This window comes from Alexandromys fortis, unplaced genomic scaffold, assembly GCF_014885135.2.
Source record: "Alexandromys fortis isolate MF-2015 unplaced genomic scaffold, M_Fortis_MF-2015_v1.1 scaffold_143, whole genome shotgun sequence".
In the NCBI taxonomy this organism is placed as follows: Eukaryota; Metazoa; Chordata; class Mammalia; order Rodentia; family Cricetidae; genus Alexandromys; species Alexandromys fortis.
This window is the reverse complement of record NW_026068044.1, coordinates 3347289-3365186: the sequence shown is the minus strand read 5'-3', so window position 1 is coordinate 3365186 and position 17898 is coordinate 3347289. Positions and strand designations below refer to the sequence as shown.

The following is a 17898-nucleotide window of genomic DNA, read 5'->3' as shown; positions in this document are numbered from 1 at the left end:
CGTCGGGGGCCCAGTCTGTACCAGATCTGTTTTGTCTGTCTCCGCCTTCCAGATCAAGTGCTGCAGAAACCTCTGCATTCCCAGTCCCAGGGTACTCCTGCAAGCTGAAAGGGCTTGTTCAGCTGCGTCAGAGGCATGATTCTGGAACAATGCTGAGCATAGTCCTTAGAGAGTGAATCCAAGTAACGATCTGCGTAGATGGAATTCCCAGAAATGCTCTGAGACATGACAATACCGAGTTATGTGAGCAGTTCTCCACCCATGATTTCACTCCTAACTCTACTTTGCATATACAGCGTGGTCACAATCTGACCTTTGAATGTTGGCATTAACATTCCGTCTGTATACACACATGCTTTGAGTCAGTAACTGGTCCAAGACACCCTGCACCCTGAGAGGCCTTAAAGGAGAGTGGTTACTAGACAGTTACTATATGGATTTTATACGGTTACTATATAGTAACTATATGATTACTCTATGGGTACAATAGAGTTAGAGTGTGTAGCTTGAAAGCCAACTTTGCCAGCAGGTTACTATATGGTTACCATATGGCTGCTATATGGTTACTATAGAGTTAGAGTGTGTAGCTTGGAAGCCAGATTTGCCAGAGGTTAATATATAGTTACTATATGCAATTACTACATGATTACTATATGGCTACTATACAGTTACTATATGGTTACTTCATGGCTACTATAGGTTACTATATGGTTACCATACTGTTATTACATGGTTACCATACTGTTATTACATGGTTACCATACTGTTATTACATGGTTACTATACAGTTACTATATGGTTACTATACAGTTACTATATGATTACCATACAGTTACCATATGGTTACTATATGGTTACCCCATGGTTACTATATGGTTACCATACAGTTACTATATGGTTACTATACAGTTACTATATGATTACTATAGAGTTAGCGTGTGCAGCTTGGAAGACAGTTTTGCTAGCAACCTCTCAGTCAACATTAACTACCACTCTACCAACCTTACAATGTTACCAATCTCTCAGTGGCAGAGGGAAGTCAGGCTTTGTCCCAAACATAGTGCAATCCCACAGGATACTCACAGACTGTCATGAAAACAATACATCCTGCACCTGACAGTGTTCCCTCCCTGTGCCTAAGAGAATCACTGTGCTTCACCCACATCCTTTACTCCCTTCAAAGTACAAAGGTTCTCAGCACTGTGAACTTTTGAGCAAAGGTAAATTTGGATTAGTAGACAATTAGCTTCATCACAAACTGGAAGCAACATTTTTCACCTTAAAAAAAATGTTTGAAACACTGCCCATGCCCACACTCTAACACACAAACATACACATCCAGTATGGACATACAAACAAAACCAAAGGACTCTTCTATTCCCTCTACACAAGAAAGCAAACTTAGATCTCAAAGATATTTCATTTTCTTGTGTAACGATGTTGGGGTTCTGGGTGGGCAAAAGAAGGTAGTCTGAAATTCAATTTACAGTCTTAAATTTTTCTTCATCCTTTTTAAATTTTTTACTGGGACTTATGATATAGTTAATAATATTTCAGAAATGCCTAGACTTTATTCTGCTAAAGATAAATTCAAGAAAAAGAAAACCATGAAAGTATATAAAACATAAGAGAGAAGAAAGTAATTATAATAATAGCTAGTTATACAGAAGTAAGCTTATTATACCTAGTGTAGGACAATAATGGTTTTTAAAATGGGAAAGTAAAGATCAGAATTGATCTATCTTAGGACTTCTAAGGAAGACGATGGTGGTCAGTTGAATGTATCTTTAGTAAGAGAACCATGAAGCTTAGGGGATGGCTCAGAACGTGGAGTGCTGGCCTTGCAAGCCTAAGGACCTGAATTCAGTTCTCCAGAAATCACATAAAAAGACAGGCATGAAGGTATGTGTGCCTGTAGTCCCAGCACTGATTATAAGGAAGGCAGACACGGGCAATCCCAACCAGCCTGGCCAGCATGGTAAAGGTCCAGGCCAGTGAAAGACCTTGTCTCCAACAAAAGGTAGATGGTACCCGAAGATATCTGTGGTTGTCCTCTGACCTTCACACACACACACACACACACACACACACACACAAATATCAGGCCCACAGGTATCCACAAACCCCCACACAAACACATATACATACACATGTATCAAAAAGATTATATATGTTGTGTGATTGTTCAGACTTTAAAGTATTTACTAATTATTTTTAATTGACAAAATGAAGGGAGTAAAAACTGAGTTACTAACCTAAATAACAGTTGAAGAGTTATAATTGCAATCACGGCCAGCCTCTGGGGATGTGTTTATTGTTGTGGGAGATGCTCTTGTACAGTGCAAAGATTTGTTACGCGTATTGGTTTAGTAAAACTCTGATTGGCCAGTAGCCAGGCAGGAAGTATAGGCAGGGCAACCAGACTAGGAGAATTCTGGGAAGAGGAAAGGCAGAGATGCCGTCAATAACAAGACGTAGAGGAAACAAGATGAGAATGCCTTCCTGAGAAAAAGTACCAAGTCACATGGCTAAACATGGATGAGAATTATGGGTTAATTTCAGTTTAAGAGCTAGTTTTAGTAAGTCTGAGCAACAGACCAACCAGCAAATAATTAATATAAGCCCCTGTGTGTTTATTTGGGACTGAATGACTGTGGGACCAGGTAGGACAGAAACGTCCATCTACTGTGTGTGTGTGTGTGTGTGTGTATGGGCTCCTACTTAAATCCAACTAAGCCTTTCACTGTTGAACTCGAGGTTCATATGTTCTCGGGACACCCCGAAACAAATAGTTGAAGCTAGCAAGAGAAAAGCATGGATCGTTTCATTTGCATTTCAGCCTAAAAGGAGAGGTGTGGGTGAAATGGACAGTCAGCACGTGGCCATTGTGGTGAAGAGGAAAAGAACAGCTGGACGGTACAGCAGGAAATGTGGGCCAAGCTTCGTGCTTGAGAATAACACACAAGCACACTTCAGGTGTGAGGAGCACGTGTGCACGCTTCAGGTGTGAATAGCACACATTCACTCACACTTTGGGTATGAGATTAACACACGTGTACACTTCAGGTGTGAGAGTAACACACGTACATGCTTTGGGTATAAGAGTAACACATGTGCACACTTCGGGTATGAAAGTATCATACATGAACGCTTTGGGTGTGAGAATAACAGATATGCATGTCCCTGCAGAAGCATAGAAAGCAATCATGTACATGCTAGCCAGAGTGTGCCATGGGAAGGAGAACCATTGTGTGGAAGTCGCGTGAATTTATAAAGCTTCTGACCTCGCCGTTTAAGCGACAGCTTCTGGCGCTGCTTCTCCAAAGGTGTGTTTTACTATAACTTTGATGCCCACCCAGTTCCTCTCCTTGTGCACTCGCCGCTTAAAATTCCAGGGGACTGGTTAACAATAGCCCCTTAGTTCTAGACAGGAAGAGGTTTTGCCTTGGTGCTGGGCTCCGAAATCTGTGTTTTGTCATGCAATCCTGTCCATTTTCAAACCCGGCTGAACTTGGATGCTCTCCAGTTTTTCCCGTCACAGAATCACTCAGCATCAGCCTCTGGTGCGTTATGGGCTTCCCTTGCTTCTTTTAGCCATTTTCTCTTTGAGTTTGGAAAATGAGCAAATCGGACCCCATGTGCCCAGCCATCTCAGCGTCGGCTGTTTTTTTTTTTTTTCTACAGCTGAAACCAAAGATTATTCATAAAATTCTACCTTTTGCCATAAGTAGCCTCGGGGGAGAGCAACTGCGTCTATCAGATAAGTGATGTTAAAGATGATTAACGCGAAAGCCAGCTGTGCTCCGTGTCACCGTTATCACTTCAGCCTGTAAAGCACAGTGGCACATTTTACCTTTTGCATTTGGCTTCTGCAGAAATGAAAAGCGACTAAATGTGAAATTATGAGTCTGAGCGTTGTGGCGGTATCACGCTGAAAAAACGGCATAAAGTTCTGCCGTCAAAACTTACTCAGGAGCCACTGAAGGGATGTCTAATCTCTGGCTGTTGAAAAACCGACTATATAGTACGTATTTTAGTTTATCGCCAACAGCCACAGTACCAGTAACGGATCAAAAATTCAAGGCCACTTTTATGTAGGCAGCAGGAGCTTTACAATGAATGCACAAGTCCCAGGCTTGGCTCTTCTCACGGCCATGCTGCACCCCTGCATGGTCTTCGGTTCTGATGGGATGAACCTGTACACCAAAGCCGAAGCTGGGCCAGTGTCAGCCAAGTACCGTGGATTATCAGTAGCTCTGCCACCTCAGGGTCCCTCCTCCCCCCTCTGTCCTTGCTCCATCACCTCTGTGACCCCGGATCCACACTATAGCAATTGATGGTGATGTGGGATAGCCCCTAGCACTATATCCTCACCCATTCAAAGGGTCTTAGTGTACTGTAGTATTTTCCAAACTCCACCCATCTCTGGTTTTATAAATAATACTTCATCTTTTATTTTTTTTAATTATCTGTTTGAAAGGAAGAGAGAGAGAGAGAGAGAGAGAGAGAGAGAGAGAGAGAGAGAGAGAGAGATCCTGTGCAGGCCAGAAGGCAAGTTTTGGAGGTCTTCTCTCTCTGACAAGCATGTCTCCATTGCTTTGTGTCCTGTACTACCTTCTCTGGGCTAGCTAGCTCGTCAGCAAGCATCTGGCCAATTCTCTTGTCTCCACTCCCCCTATCTCTTCCTAGGGGTGCTGGGATTACAGATGCACACCACTGGGTTCCAAGGATTGAACTCTGGTTGTCTGTCTGGAGTGGCAAGCACTTTTTCCACACCGAGCCACCTCCCAGTTCCAAACTCCTTCTCTGAATAAATGTGGCTCACGATGCTGCCCTTGTTCATCACGATTTGTGTTCTCTCCATCGCTGTGTCTGGCCAGCCAGTTTCCTCTGTCTACTCGAAACACTGACATGTGTCTCAAATATGCAAGAGGCTCAGACGATCCTCAGACTCAGTCCCATTTCTGCTTTTCTCAGCCCTCTGTGCCTTTTCCTCTTGTCTTTTCTATGGTTGCTGATGCCAGGTTTCAGTGGCGGCTGAGCCGCATCGGTAGGAACTGCCGCAGTGCAGTTTCTACCCTATATCTACTCAGACCATCCATTATACCCTCTCCTGTTGGAACCCTCTGCCCTACCCAGGCATGGGATCCATCAGGTCAGTTGTCACCCCCCTTGTGTGTCTTTAATATCTATCTTCTTTCCATAAGCTCATGATTCTTCCAGAAAGCCCATCTCTTCACAAGAGAGCTCCTGTGTGTCCCCTTCTCCTCTCAGGTATTAAGACAACTGCAGGACCTTCCACCATGGCCAGGACTGCTACCCCAGCCTTCACTTTCAGTCTTCTTCATCAGGGTCATGGTTAAGATATCCCTCCGCCCATGCGCCAATATGATATCCCTCCGCCCACGCGCCAGTATGATATCCCTCCACACACTTTATCCACAATCTGACCCATTTCTATTTCCTGGTCTCCAGACATCCTTCTTATATCCCCAAAAGAAAGTTTGAAAAAACTTATCTGGCTCTCTTTCAACATTTTGAGTTTATATTTAAAACTAGGGACATGCAAGATGGCTCAGGGAGTAAAAGCATTTGGCTTGAAACGTGGCGGCCTGAGTTCGATCCCCGGGATGCACATGATGGAAGGAGAAAATTAGGTTTCACAAGTTGTCTTCTGACTTCCATAGAGGAGCTGCGGTGTGCACACGAATGCATGTTCGCGCACGCACACATAAAAATAATTTAAAACATAATCTTTTCTCAAGCCTGGTAGTTTATCAATTGCAGGCGGGTAGTATTACATATCTCCCCAGATAAAATGCGGATGTGTGTAAATAGAATGAGTATTTTGTGAGATGTGTTAGATATATCTTTCCTATCTTATGCAGATTAAAGCGAATCAAATCTTCAGATCTAAAAGAAAACACATGAAACCTTATCCTTCCATTTAGTGGAAGAAAATGAGGCTCCCTGTAAGACATTCCGGCTCCACTTAAAAGATAATCATTGCAGCTCCTTCCACTTCAGGAGTGCTGAACTCAAGGCATCCCACAGTGAGCCAAAATACCAAGTTTGACCCTCACAGCAAGGTCTCTGGAAAGGCAGGGAGGCCTGCCTTTCTCGGGTCAATATTCCAGCTGTATTTTTTTTCCCACTCCCGCAGTTTTCACTCCTGGGTAATGCCCACAACCACGCTGAGATGACCAAAGGGCTTGTTTAGTGCTAGAAAGGCAATTACGCATGCAGGCTTCTTGGGGAGGTCGCTTTCTGAAAAGTCCACATAGACATTAAGTACTGGGGCAATAAAACTAGAAAAGCCGTCCACAGTGCCTTTGGAAGGTCTCTGTGTCTCTGAGGCTCTGCGGAGCTCAGTTGGAAGTTGTCCTGGAACATGGGCCTTACCGCACCTGCTTAGGGAGGGCATGTGCCTGGAATCATCTCTTCCTTAGACAATGGCAGGCCTCTGTAAAGAGGGGGAGTCGCTGGTACTGCTCATCCTTGCCCCCTGGTATTGCTAGGAGAATCCCAGACAAAAGACCTAGTCCCCCAAACCAGGTTGAGGCTGAACTGGCGCTGTGGGGGCCGCTTCATAGACCTACAGATGATTTACAGAAGAAAACTTCAAGGAAACCACACTGTTGAGAGCCACTTCAGTATTTTATGCGTAAGGGCTGCTGCCATCAAAGGTACATAGGTGACCCTGAAGGGAGGGAAACAGGAAGCCTGTGCCCTGGGGAAACTCTAGGTGGCTCTGAAGAGCTGGCAGCTCACAGAGAAAGGCCTGAGCTTGCAGTCCTCGTGAAGGTGAGCGTTTTCTGCCTCCGAGGGAGAGCAACCAACAGGCTAAAGGAGAAAACTGACCTGATGCTAAGCCACTCTGCAAAGGGCTTTTCTGTGCGGGCACCACAGGTTTTCCGGCTGTCTTCCCTTTGTAATTATACTGGAAACTTGCTAAGTGATTCTCTCGGTGACCCTGGGATGGACCAGAGTCAGGTTGCCCTTCAGCCTCTCCACTCTAGTCCTCTTGTGGCTGAATGAGGAGGATGGTGAGTTGGAGGCCAGCTGCTCTAAGACCCGTCCTGTCTTGGGAGGGAGGGAAAGAGGGAGGAAGTGGGTGGGAGGGAGGGAGGAAGGAAGGAAGGAAGGCAAGAAGGAAGACAAGAAGGAAAGAGAGGAAAGACAATCTCAACTCCACGACCTCCTAGCTGTGGGATCCAGTCACTTACTGTGCTTCTCCAAACCTGGCTGAGATCTGAGGGCAGGGACAGGGACGGTCAGTCTGGCTTCTTAGGATGGTGAATTTTAAATTTAATGAGATAATACACTTACAGTACTTCCAACAGTGCCGGGGAAGTAAAACTCCCTCAAACGATGTTAAATTTTATTCTGTGTATCCTGGAGCAGCATTGATATTTATACCTTGCTTTTAAAAGCTCAAGTAAGGCGCTGTGAGTGTTCAGAGGACCTTGACTTCTCAGCAGCTCTAGTTAACAGGAAAGCATGCTGTATAGAAATTCAGATGTGAAAGGAAGGCAGTGTAGCTTGCCTACCAGGGTTTGAAATTATAATTGGTAATATCCCTCACCTCCCGTGAACTAGAGAACTCATCTTACACAATAGAGCCCATCCTGGAGTGTCTTTCACTTGGGCTTTTGATTGTATCTCAGCTTCCTTCCTGTGTCCATGTTCTTTGCGAGGCCGGGTGGTGGTGAGCGGCCCCTCCGCACGCTTCCTTCTCAGTGCGAGCCAACCCTAGTGCGGGACATGGAATGTCTTGCTGATCTGCTGCTGTTGAAATTCCTAGACCTTACCTGTCAGTTGACATCGTCTGGTAGGAGGATAACAGCTGAGCTTCCCCTTCCAGCCCATTGTGTGAACGTCTGTGAATACATCACAGTACATCGCAGTGGCCTCCACTCAGCCAGAAGCATTGGAAATCCCATGCGCGGCGGCCAGTCATACCTGTCCAGAATCTGAGAGAGATGGTTTGCAGAGCCCTTTCTGCTCTTGTGGATTCCCCATCCACGGACAAGCCCTTAGGGAAATTCCCAGTGACCCTAGAGACGGGTCTAGACTCATCAGTAGACTCGGAGCACTGCTCAGTGGAGATTGGCTGACAAGGAGGAATTTTCTTTGACCACCAGGGTAATAATAGACTGTGCTAAGTTGCAAAGCAAAGCCTTGGGCAGGGAAGCTTAGAAGTCAAGAGCAACAGTTCCATGTCAATGCCCCAAGGTAGTCCCTGAGGACTGAGTGATAAACCCCCTGGGTCTGAAATCAGTCCCCTAAAGGATGACCCCTTTCCAGAACTAGAAGAGGGAAAGACCCTGAGTCCTCAAGCGTCTGTAGATGGTCGTAGAAGCATAAATTGAGAAGGAAGTCAAAACCAGGACTGGTCGTTAGAATTCCTCATGTGTATGCAGGCTTATACACACACACACACACACACACACACTCTACTGTATGGCAGGCAGAATTCCTCATGTGCACACAGCCTTACACACACACACACACACACACACACACACAAACTCACACTACTGCATCATAGGCATTCTATAAAGAAACACACTAACATCAGATATCGTGTTCCCCCCATGAGGGAAGATTTCAATTAAATAATCACAGGGTATTACTTGCTAAGAAGGACTAAGCAAGAAGTACTTTGAATAGCACAACAAACGGTCATGGTCTCGAATACCCTGGGAAATCTCCTGGGGGCATAGATAGGAGAGCTCTAAGATGTTGGAACCCTTGACTCATCCTTGACTGTTGCCATGGTTATCAGAACTATTTCTCCATGTTTCGGGGTACGTCAGAGGCCTGTGTGCCTAACGAGGCCACTGCCCTGCTTCAGGGCTTTTTTTCACATTGGGAAGGCTTTGCACGTAGACAGACTCCATGCAGGATTTCCCTCCTGAATAAGTAACAAGCTGTTAGGTACACAATGAAAGCGAGGGGTGGGTGACTGATAGGAGCTGATGTTTCCGCGTCCCTCCTGTAGCCTGAGATTAAAGTCTCTGAAATCCTCAGCCTCTGCGGCAGGAGAATGGCTGAGATGGCTCGTGTCACTTCACAGGTGGTGGCATGTGTGTCCCCATCCCCAAACGGATTCGAGGCAGACGTGGGGCGACTGAGCCCATTTTTGTAAGAGTGTAGGGCTGCGCTCTCAGAACAGCACGGGGAGAATGATAGTTGGTGTGCCAGCGGGCAAGGGGAACAAGCTGGACCAGGAGGCTCTGCACCACAACCATTGCCAATTGGTCCAGAGGAGTGGCGTGAGTGAGGGGACCACCTCGGTGTGCTGCCGTTACTGCGACCAAACATGCACCAAAGATGAACATTAACAAATGCGTCTTGTTTCCAGTCTGTTGCTTTGTTGTTTATCAAATGTTTGAATTCCATGGGTCCTCAGGATCACCTTGAGAGCTGTCAGTGTGGTCATCTAAAGATGGCAGGCAACACGGAGGCTCACAGTAACCACGTGATTTATCACGGGTCACACAATTCAACCTGACACACCGGCAAAGGAAATAACCCCTTAGTGTCAAGAGACTATACTTACAAGAGGGTGGCGGTTCTAAGTGTGCCTGAGCATCTGCGTGCGTCTCCATAGAGGATGTGCCTCTCCAAGCCTTTAACCCTGCATTTCTCTCATCCCCGTGCAGTTTTTCTTGTCTTCTGTATACCATCAGTTTTACAGCCTCAAGTATGCATGGTCTTGAGGCACTTTGGGGTATTATTTTTTTTGAAGCTCTGGTGAATGGTGCCACAGTCGTAGGCAGCGCTAATTGGACTCAATGAGTTGTTTTCTAAAAATAAATGAGAAAGAGGAATGGGACATGGGGAAGGGAGAAAGCTTTGTTGGGGGGGTCATGGAGAATTGGACAGGATGGATATTATCAAGGTATATTGGACGCGTGTAAAAAATAGAAGTTTGAATTGAAAGAACATTTAAATTTCACCTTTCTGCACCTGTGATATCAGCCCTGGCATTTTGTAACACATATCCCGCCCCCACAGGTTTTTGTTGTTGTTGTTGTTTTCTTGTTTGTCGTTTGTTGTTTTTTTGTGGGGGATGAGAGTAAAATGCCAAGCCCCAGGAAAGAGTTCTGAATACTCAGATCTCAAAGGGTAAGGTAGCAGGTGCCTGGCCACATTCTGCCATGTTCCGTGGGATGCACAATGGCTGCCTTAGACCCGTAGCTTCTCTCTCACTTTAGAAAGTCGTGTGGAAAGAGAGAATGGATTAATTTGGCTGATGGCAGCAAAGAAGAAAAAAATATTAGAAACAAGGAAAGGCCGTCTCTCCTACTGAGGCTCATTTCATTCCACGTTTCACTTCCCTGGGAGAGCAGCCAATTGTTAGCAGCAAGAGTAATGTCGGCCGTTTTTTTTTTTTTTTTTAAATTCCACTCTTGAGTATTATGGAGATAAATAACTAAATGATGGAGAAATCACTTTCTTTCGCGGTAGTGGTTTAAGAGGAGTAAAGAGAACTCAAAATGCAGATAATATTGGAAGACGTGAAAAAAAAAAGTCAGCCATGAGTGGAACATTGGCTCTCGCTGTAGGTACAGTTTCAGAAGGAGTTCCTCTCTGTATGGCTGCTGTCAAGAGGCATCTCGCTAATAGCGAAGGGAGGTGGATGCACAGGCTTCTTTGAAGTCCCCGCAATGCTCCAAGGGGAAATGACGCCTCTGCTCTGTTTTTCCCAGGGCCCATGCAGGAGACCATATATGACTTCTGGAGGATGGTGTGGCATGAGAACACGGCAAGCATCATCATGGTGACCAACCTTGTGGAAGTGGGAAGGGTAAGCCAGCCCATGCTCTGCAAATGGCCTTTGGTCCCTTGTTGGGTCAGTGATCCAGAGACATGAATCATGCTCTTGAAGTATTGCACATACTCCAAAAGAAAACTTACCCACCCCAGCTTCTCCAATTGCTTACCACGGTTGGTTATACGTTTTCGGTAAGCACAGTCTGAATGGCTCTCGTTTGCTGAAATAGCAACAGACAGGGAATGCACTCAGGATTTAAAAGCTGCCGTTATCTGGTTATTTTGAGCATGCAATACCTCGAAGCATTGATGCTGGTTGTTGCGTGTCAAAACCCTGTGGGTGCTACAATAGATATGACAACATTCTGTACGTCAGGGGAATTGGTTGGAACAACAGTGTGCATTGCTGGGATCCATCTGTGGATTAGAAACCTAGCATGCTATCACGCTTCAGTATGCCTTGGTGTTGTAACCTATCAAGTTAGAGCCGTAATCCACCCCAAAGTTCTTTTACTCCTGTCTCTAGTGACTGTTTATGAGTTTTCATTTTGTTTAACCGGGAAGCTGATGAGCGGTGGTAATCTTAGCAATGGCATGTTATCAGATTACCTCTGGAGCACCAATTTTAAATGAGCAAAGATAAAGGGTACAACAGCCTTATAATGGGTTCAATTCCATGGTGATGCTCAGCCCAAATGAAGAGCCCATTACTTCTTAGGGAAGTTGCTATTTATATGCAGCAAAGACAGCCTAGTAGTTGTCCTAGAACTGAATCATTGAAGCAAGAACCTTAAATGGGGGTGGTGATTAAGATTTCTAGACGGTGTCAGGAGGCACAAACAAATACAACAATTGTCTCAGAAAAAGATCTCAGTAAGTGGAATATACTGAATATTCTAGAAAAGGTGACAGACTAGATAACCGGACCGTCAACAAACATCTTGAAATTCTAGATAAGTCATGCTTATTTTTTTTTAAAGCTCATGTACATCGTATGAGTATGTAAGTAGAGTTGTTTAAAATATGCAACTTAATACTCATGAATGCAAGACACCACAGACCTGAGGTACACGCGGATGGAGACTGTAGTGGGCCCAGAAACAGGCAGCGGAGCTCTGTGTCTATCTTGGTGAGAGGTACCCTGATTTTGAAGCCAGTGACGGTCAAGAGATGACATCTTAGGGCCCTCGGGGTTAACATAATAGCCAAACCTGTGGGGGTGGATGGTCAGATAGAAGTCAAACTTGGGGAGGAAGTGGGAAAGAGGGGAGAGAAGGGAACATCCACTTGCCCTGGGAAATGACAGTAGCATTGCTCCATCTTCACTTAAGATCCCAGGAAACTGAACCTGAGCCGAACTCATGGGTCAAGAGGTCAAAAAAGAGTGTCTCAGAGAGTCACCCCCATGTCTGTGGGTTCTATGGTCATGGATTCAATCAACATATCATCCACAAAAAGAAAAAAAAGGAAAAAATAAGAAAGCATCTGCATTCAACATGTGCGGGCTTATCCCTAGACAATAGAGTGAACCTGTTGACATTACACTGTATTGAGTATCACAAGCCATCTAGAGACGGTGTAACCCATGTATCTAAGAGGACGTTGCCTAAGTTCCATGGAAACGGTCTAGCAGTTTATATAAAGGAGACCCCAGGGGAATCTTAGAGCCAATTCCCCATTGATATTGAGGGAGAAGTATATAAACTCACAGGATGCAGGTAAAGCGAAAAGTTCCTAGATGCCCTTTATTAAAAGAAAGATGAGACTTCTAACTCAAGAAAGTGGACACAGTAAAACCAAAGAGAAATAAGAAAATAGAGAAGAAATTTATTAAATTATAGTAACAAATATTAGCAAATACAAACCTAGTTATATGAAATAGACAAACTTTTGGCAAGAGATCAGAAATAAAAGGAAGAAAACCAGATATCGTGAATATCAGAAAGAGGATAGTGACTAATAATAAACTAATAGATTTGGTAATTTTGTAGAAAAACATATTCTCTAAGACCAGTTCCCGAAGAAAATGAAATTATGACAGAACAATTATTTAAAAATTGAAGCATAACCAAAATTCCGCCATGAAAATGTACTAGACAAAAATTTGTTTGTTGGTACTCAATATTCAAATTTTGTATAGTTTAATTTTATAAGTTATAAAATACAAAAACATTTTATATGTTTTATAAAAATGATTCTAAAAATAGAAGAAAAGATTCTTTTCCTATCTTACTTTATAAGGATAGGACAACCTTGAAATCCATCCCAGACACAGAACATAGGAGAAAATAAAATAGGTGTCACAAATTGGCAGGAAGAAATAAATGGGCCAGTATGTCAGAACAGAGGGCCCAGATGTTGACTGCAGGCCTACGTGGAAAGAGATCTAATTAGTGAGCTTTTCAATCAAGCCAGCTGGGACATTGCTTACCCATGTGGACCGAAAAAAGATCTCTTACTCATGGAATGCCCCCAAACAACTAAAAGCTAACAACCTCCATATTACCAATAGGACTTTAAAACTCATAGGAAATAATACAGGAAAAATATTTAAGACTTGGGGTTTTGCTAAAGACTGTTTCAAAGACAGCAAAAGCTTGGGGAAGATTGGAATTTTTGAAATTTTAAGCATGTAACGTTTTCTGTACAGCGAAGGTTACCCCAAGTGATGAATTGAGGTGGCGTTGTATGAGTCCATTGTGTAAAGCATAAAATCTTTCAAAGCCATATTTTCTGTACTGAAGATAGGAAACCCTTTTCTTTCACTTCCGTCTCTTCTGGAAGCTGGTGGAAGCATGGGTGAGCTGGCTTGGAGCCTGGTCCAGCAGGTGCTGGTCATGTGGACAACGCAGAGGGAATCTCTGGTACCATGAGGAGTGGGGTATAATGGTACCTGTATATCCATTAGGTCAGACAGCCACAACAGAATGCATTGCACTGAGAAGCATAGGCCACTGCAGACAGCCATGACAGAATGCCTTGCACTGAGAGACATAGGCCACGGCAGACAGCCACGACAGAATGCCTTACACTGAGAGACATAAGCCACAGCTATTTATTTCTTAGAGCTGTGGAAGCTGCTGAATCCACATCAAGGTCAGCATGCTGCAGAGTCTGGAGAGGGCTTCTCCTGACTTTCATGTGTCTGCGTTCTCACTAGGACTTCAAGTAGCGCGGCAGACAGAACAAGCTCTCTAGGTCTTTTCTCATACAGACACTAACCTTGTTGGATCAGAGCCCAACCGGTGAAGCGCATTTGTTCTTGCTACTTCATTTCTGGATATAGCCATCGTGGGGAATGGGTGGTCAGGTTTCAGCATTTGAATTTTGGGATATAAAATATTCCATCCATGACCACCTACTTTGGGAAGTTCTGATAGATTATGTGAGAATTTCTCCATGTCCAGTAGAGAAGTTCTTGCCCATTATGAAACTCAGTAAATATTAGGCATTAATTTTAATGTTCTATTTTTAAACCTCAGATCAGCAATGATACATATAATGACCTGTTGACTAAGTTTTCTGTCCTGCCTGGTTCCCACAGTTGTTAAATCCCAAAGAAATCACACAGAAGTCTACATTAACTATAAACTGATTGGCCCATTAGCTCAGGCTTCTTATTAACTCTTATAACTTATGTTAGCTCATTATTCTTGTCTGTGTTAGCCATGTGGCTCAGTACCTTGTATAGCAAGACAGTCACATCTTGTTTCTACTATAGCGGGGTCAGGACTGCAACTAGGACTGGGCTTTCCTCTTCCCAGAATTCTCCTGTTCTCATTGATCTGCCCTACTTCCTGTCTGGTTGTCCCACCTACACTTCCTGCCTGGCTACTGGCCAATCAGTGTTTATTTAAAATATAATTGACAGAATACAGACCATTGTCCCACACCAATGACCCTGATTTTCCTGGATATTGTAGGATAGGGAATGGCACCAGAATTCATTCTCATTTAGGTAATGATACAGTTTGGCTTGCTTTTCCCTTCTCCCTCCTCAGCAAGCACCCAGAGTGGGTGACTTCCAGATAGTGTCCAAGAGTGATTGAGTATGCTTTTGAACTCTTCTGTTAAAGAGCAGAGAATTTCTTGGTCTTGCAATCCTTCTGAGGGAACTGTACACTCATCCCAGTCTCTGGACTGACTCCACAAATATTTGCAGAATGTCCATATTCCATAGTGAGGCCTCTCTAAAGGTGGTGGTCCAGTTTTCACGGGCTTTTACAATAACCTCCTTCCCCCAAAGGAATTTGCTGCCTCAGATTTTAAGTATTGGCTTTCATGACGTAAATTATTTTGAAAAGTAATAATCAGTAAAATAACAACATCCACTAGTGTTTAGGACTAAATATTCATGGGTATTTTTTTTCCTTTAGTTGAAATTCCCGAGTATGCTCTATCCAGACTCAGAATCCTTAAGAGGGGGGTGTCTTTACACATGATAAATTCCTTTACTTTAAGGAAGATTACAGACAGTGTGGTCTTTGATGTAAAGACAGAAAGAGGGTTGTACTGTTAATTGCTGCAGTAAAGGGAGCCGTAAAGGGTAGAGAGATGCCTCCGCAGTTAAGGGCACTAACTCTCGCACAGACCAGGGTTCATTTCCTACCACTCATGTAACAGCTCACCACATCTGTAACTCTAGTTCCAGAGATCTGACACTCTCTCTCGGCACCCCCAGCACCAAGCACAGGCACACACTCAGGCAGAACATCCATGAACATTTTTTAAAGAATTAGTAATTATGTACAAAAGATTATTGGTATATTTTTTGGAAGTCCAGTTTCATCTCAAGTGGTGTAGCTCAGCAGATATAGCAACCGAAAATGCCTCCCAGTGGCAGTCACAGTTCCTTCTTCCCACCAGGCCCTGGGCCCTGCCCTGTCAGGGGTGGCCACTGGTTTTCCAACAATGGCTTTAACAAATCAGTGTGGAAACTCCAGTCAATGGGATGTAACTGAAGGGGGAAGGGGGCATTAGGTTTCTGCTTCATTTATGAATCTGTAAACACAGGCTTACCAGAGATAAAAATGCTCAAGTTTTGTTTTCAACACATTCCTAACTCTTTACCAGGTTGGCTGGGACGGTAAGGGTGAGCTCGGAAGAGGCCTCTATCTAGTCCCTTCATGGGGTTGTCTTCAATTAGTAGTGACACTAATGGCATCCACTCTCGAATGTCTGCCGTGGACTTGGGAGTTTTGACAAGAGGTCATGTCCCATCTGGGAAAGGCCCTGACCTTGTTCCGGGCTGTTTGCTATCGTTAGTGCTGCAGATCTGTTGAGTGGCAACTCCCCATTTTCCACACATAGAAACACCAACAGCAAGCCATCCAAGAAATCAAAATGACACGATTCGAAGGGTAACTGCTCCCTACCTAACATGTGCACCACACGTGGGTTGTCCCTCATGAATCACCCATTAGCCGCACGGGTGTGTGCTTGTTTACAACCGACTTGCTGCCGATTCATTAAGGCAGAACTGGGGACCTGCTTCCCCTCTTTCTTGCCCTCGAGCAGTCAGCATTAGGAGGCTTTAATTGCCTGCTCTGGAGCCACTGGGAGGCCTTCCCTGTCGCCGCACCTGGCATAGAGGACAGAGATGCTCCGCTCTCCTCCAGCGGGGCCTCTGGTACATCTGCCAGGACCTGTCATTATCTGAGACTTCCATGTCACTGTTCTGCATCCCCTTTCAGCCCATGCGTCTAGGAGGGGACCCTTGTCAGTTTCCCCGGCACCTGCCAACAGCCGCACACCTGGCAGTTAAATGACCCTGGAATGTGTTGTGATTGTCTTCCTTGTTTAATGAACCCACCTGAGGGACAGTTAGTGTCTTATCCAGTCTCCTGTTTCCCAGGCATTCGCGTTTACACTGTGTGGAGATTCAGAAACACTGCCATGGTGTTGAACTAATCCATCTGCCGGAAGTCTCATAACCAAATCTGCAGGGCTCCCGAAGGAGATTTTTGCACCAGTAATTTAAGCTAATGATTTCTAAACATATTTAGTCAGTTTTATGAAGACCTCATTAGAATGTGGCTGTTTATTAAAAATCCAAACGATGTCTCGCAGTCATTTAGGGAAATTATTGTTAAGGCACGGAATAGTTGTGGGTAACAGATGACAAGATGTTTGAGAACTGAGGAAAGTAGAGAACCCAGATGTTAACCTCGGTCATAACTGAGGAGGGTAGGAGACCACCTACCTACAGGATGCTATGAAGAATGTCATCTGCCCAAAGATGATCTTTCATATTACTTTATATTCTTTTCATAGTATTTCTCCCTGAAAGAATAAGGAAGTCTGGATGTTTAATATAAACATGGAGTATCCGTATCAGAATTAGCTTACTAATACACCTATAAAGAGGGTATATTAAAATTCCGAGTGCCCCTGTTACATAGGAAAAAAAAAAAAAAACATCTGATTCTAATCAGTAGCCTTCCAAGGCAGGATCAATGGGAAATTCAAGAGAGAGAGAAGGTCATACCTCCTAAGCACAGGCACAACTCGCTTACTTACAAGAACAACCCTGGTAATCCCCACTAGTACAAACTGACGAGAGACCCTTTTACCATGGATGCTCTTGACTTGTTCAGAGACATTGCCGGATCTTATCAGCAAGGGAAGAGATACGCTGTCTTTATATGTACTCCTGGCTTCCCTGGTTTCAACTCCCACTATTCCTTTTCATTGACTTCTCTTTAATGAAATGCATTAAAAATCTTTCTCCTACAATATATTCTGATAGTTTCCCCTCCTCCAGCCCCTCCCACATTCATCTTCATCTCCACCCACTCATCCCATTCTCTCTCTCTCTCTCTCTCTCTCTCTCTCTCTCTCTCTCTCTCTAAAGCAGACAAAACACACACACAAAATCCAAAGAGGGGAAAATGTAAGAAACATATGCACACACAAAACAACCAATAGCAACACAAACTTGGGAGCCATACTATATAAGCAAAAGACCAATAAGACAAAAATAAAAAAATCAAGCAAAGCAATGGGGCCTCCCCTTAAGTGTGGTTGATTTACTGAGTGAGACCCCATTGGAGAAAAATTATTCCTTCTTTGCGAGTGTCAAGTGGGAATATGAGTCTGTTTCCCCTCTCGGCACCT

At 44.2% G+C, this 17898-nt stretch overlaps 1 protein-coding gene across 2 annotated transcripts in view; it reads left to right on the top strand.

Annotated features, from left to right (window-relative positions):
- Positions 1 to 17898, top strand: part of Ptprm (protein tyrosine phosphatase receptor type M) — a 669075-nt gene that overhangs the window by 605535 nt on the left and 45642 nt on the right. For both annotated transcript variants that reach the window (XM_050166205.1, XM_050166204.1), the window contains exon 21: positions 10719 to 10816. In XM_050166205.1, the coding sequence (XP_050022162.1) occupies positions 10719 to 10816 (98 nt within the window). The remainder of the gene's footprint in view (positions 1 to 10718; positions 10817 to 17898) is intronic.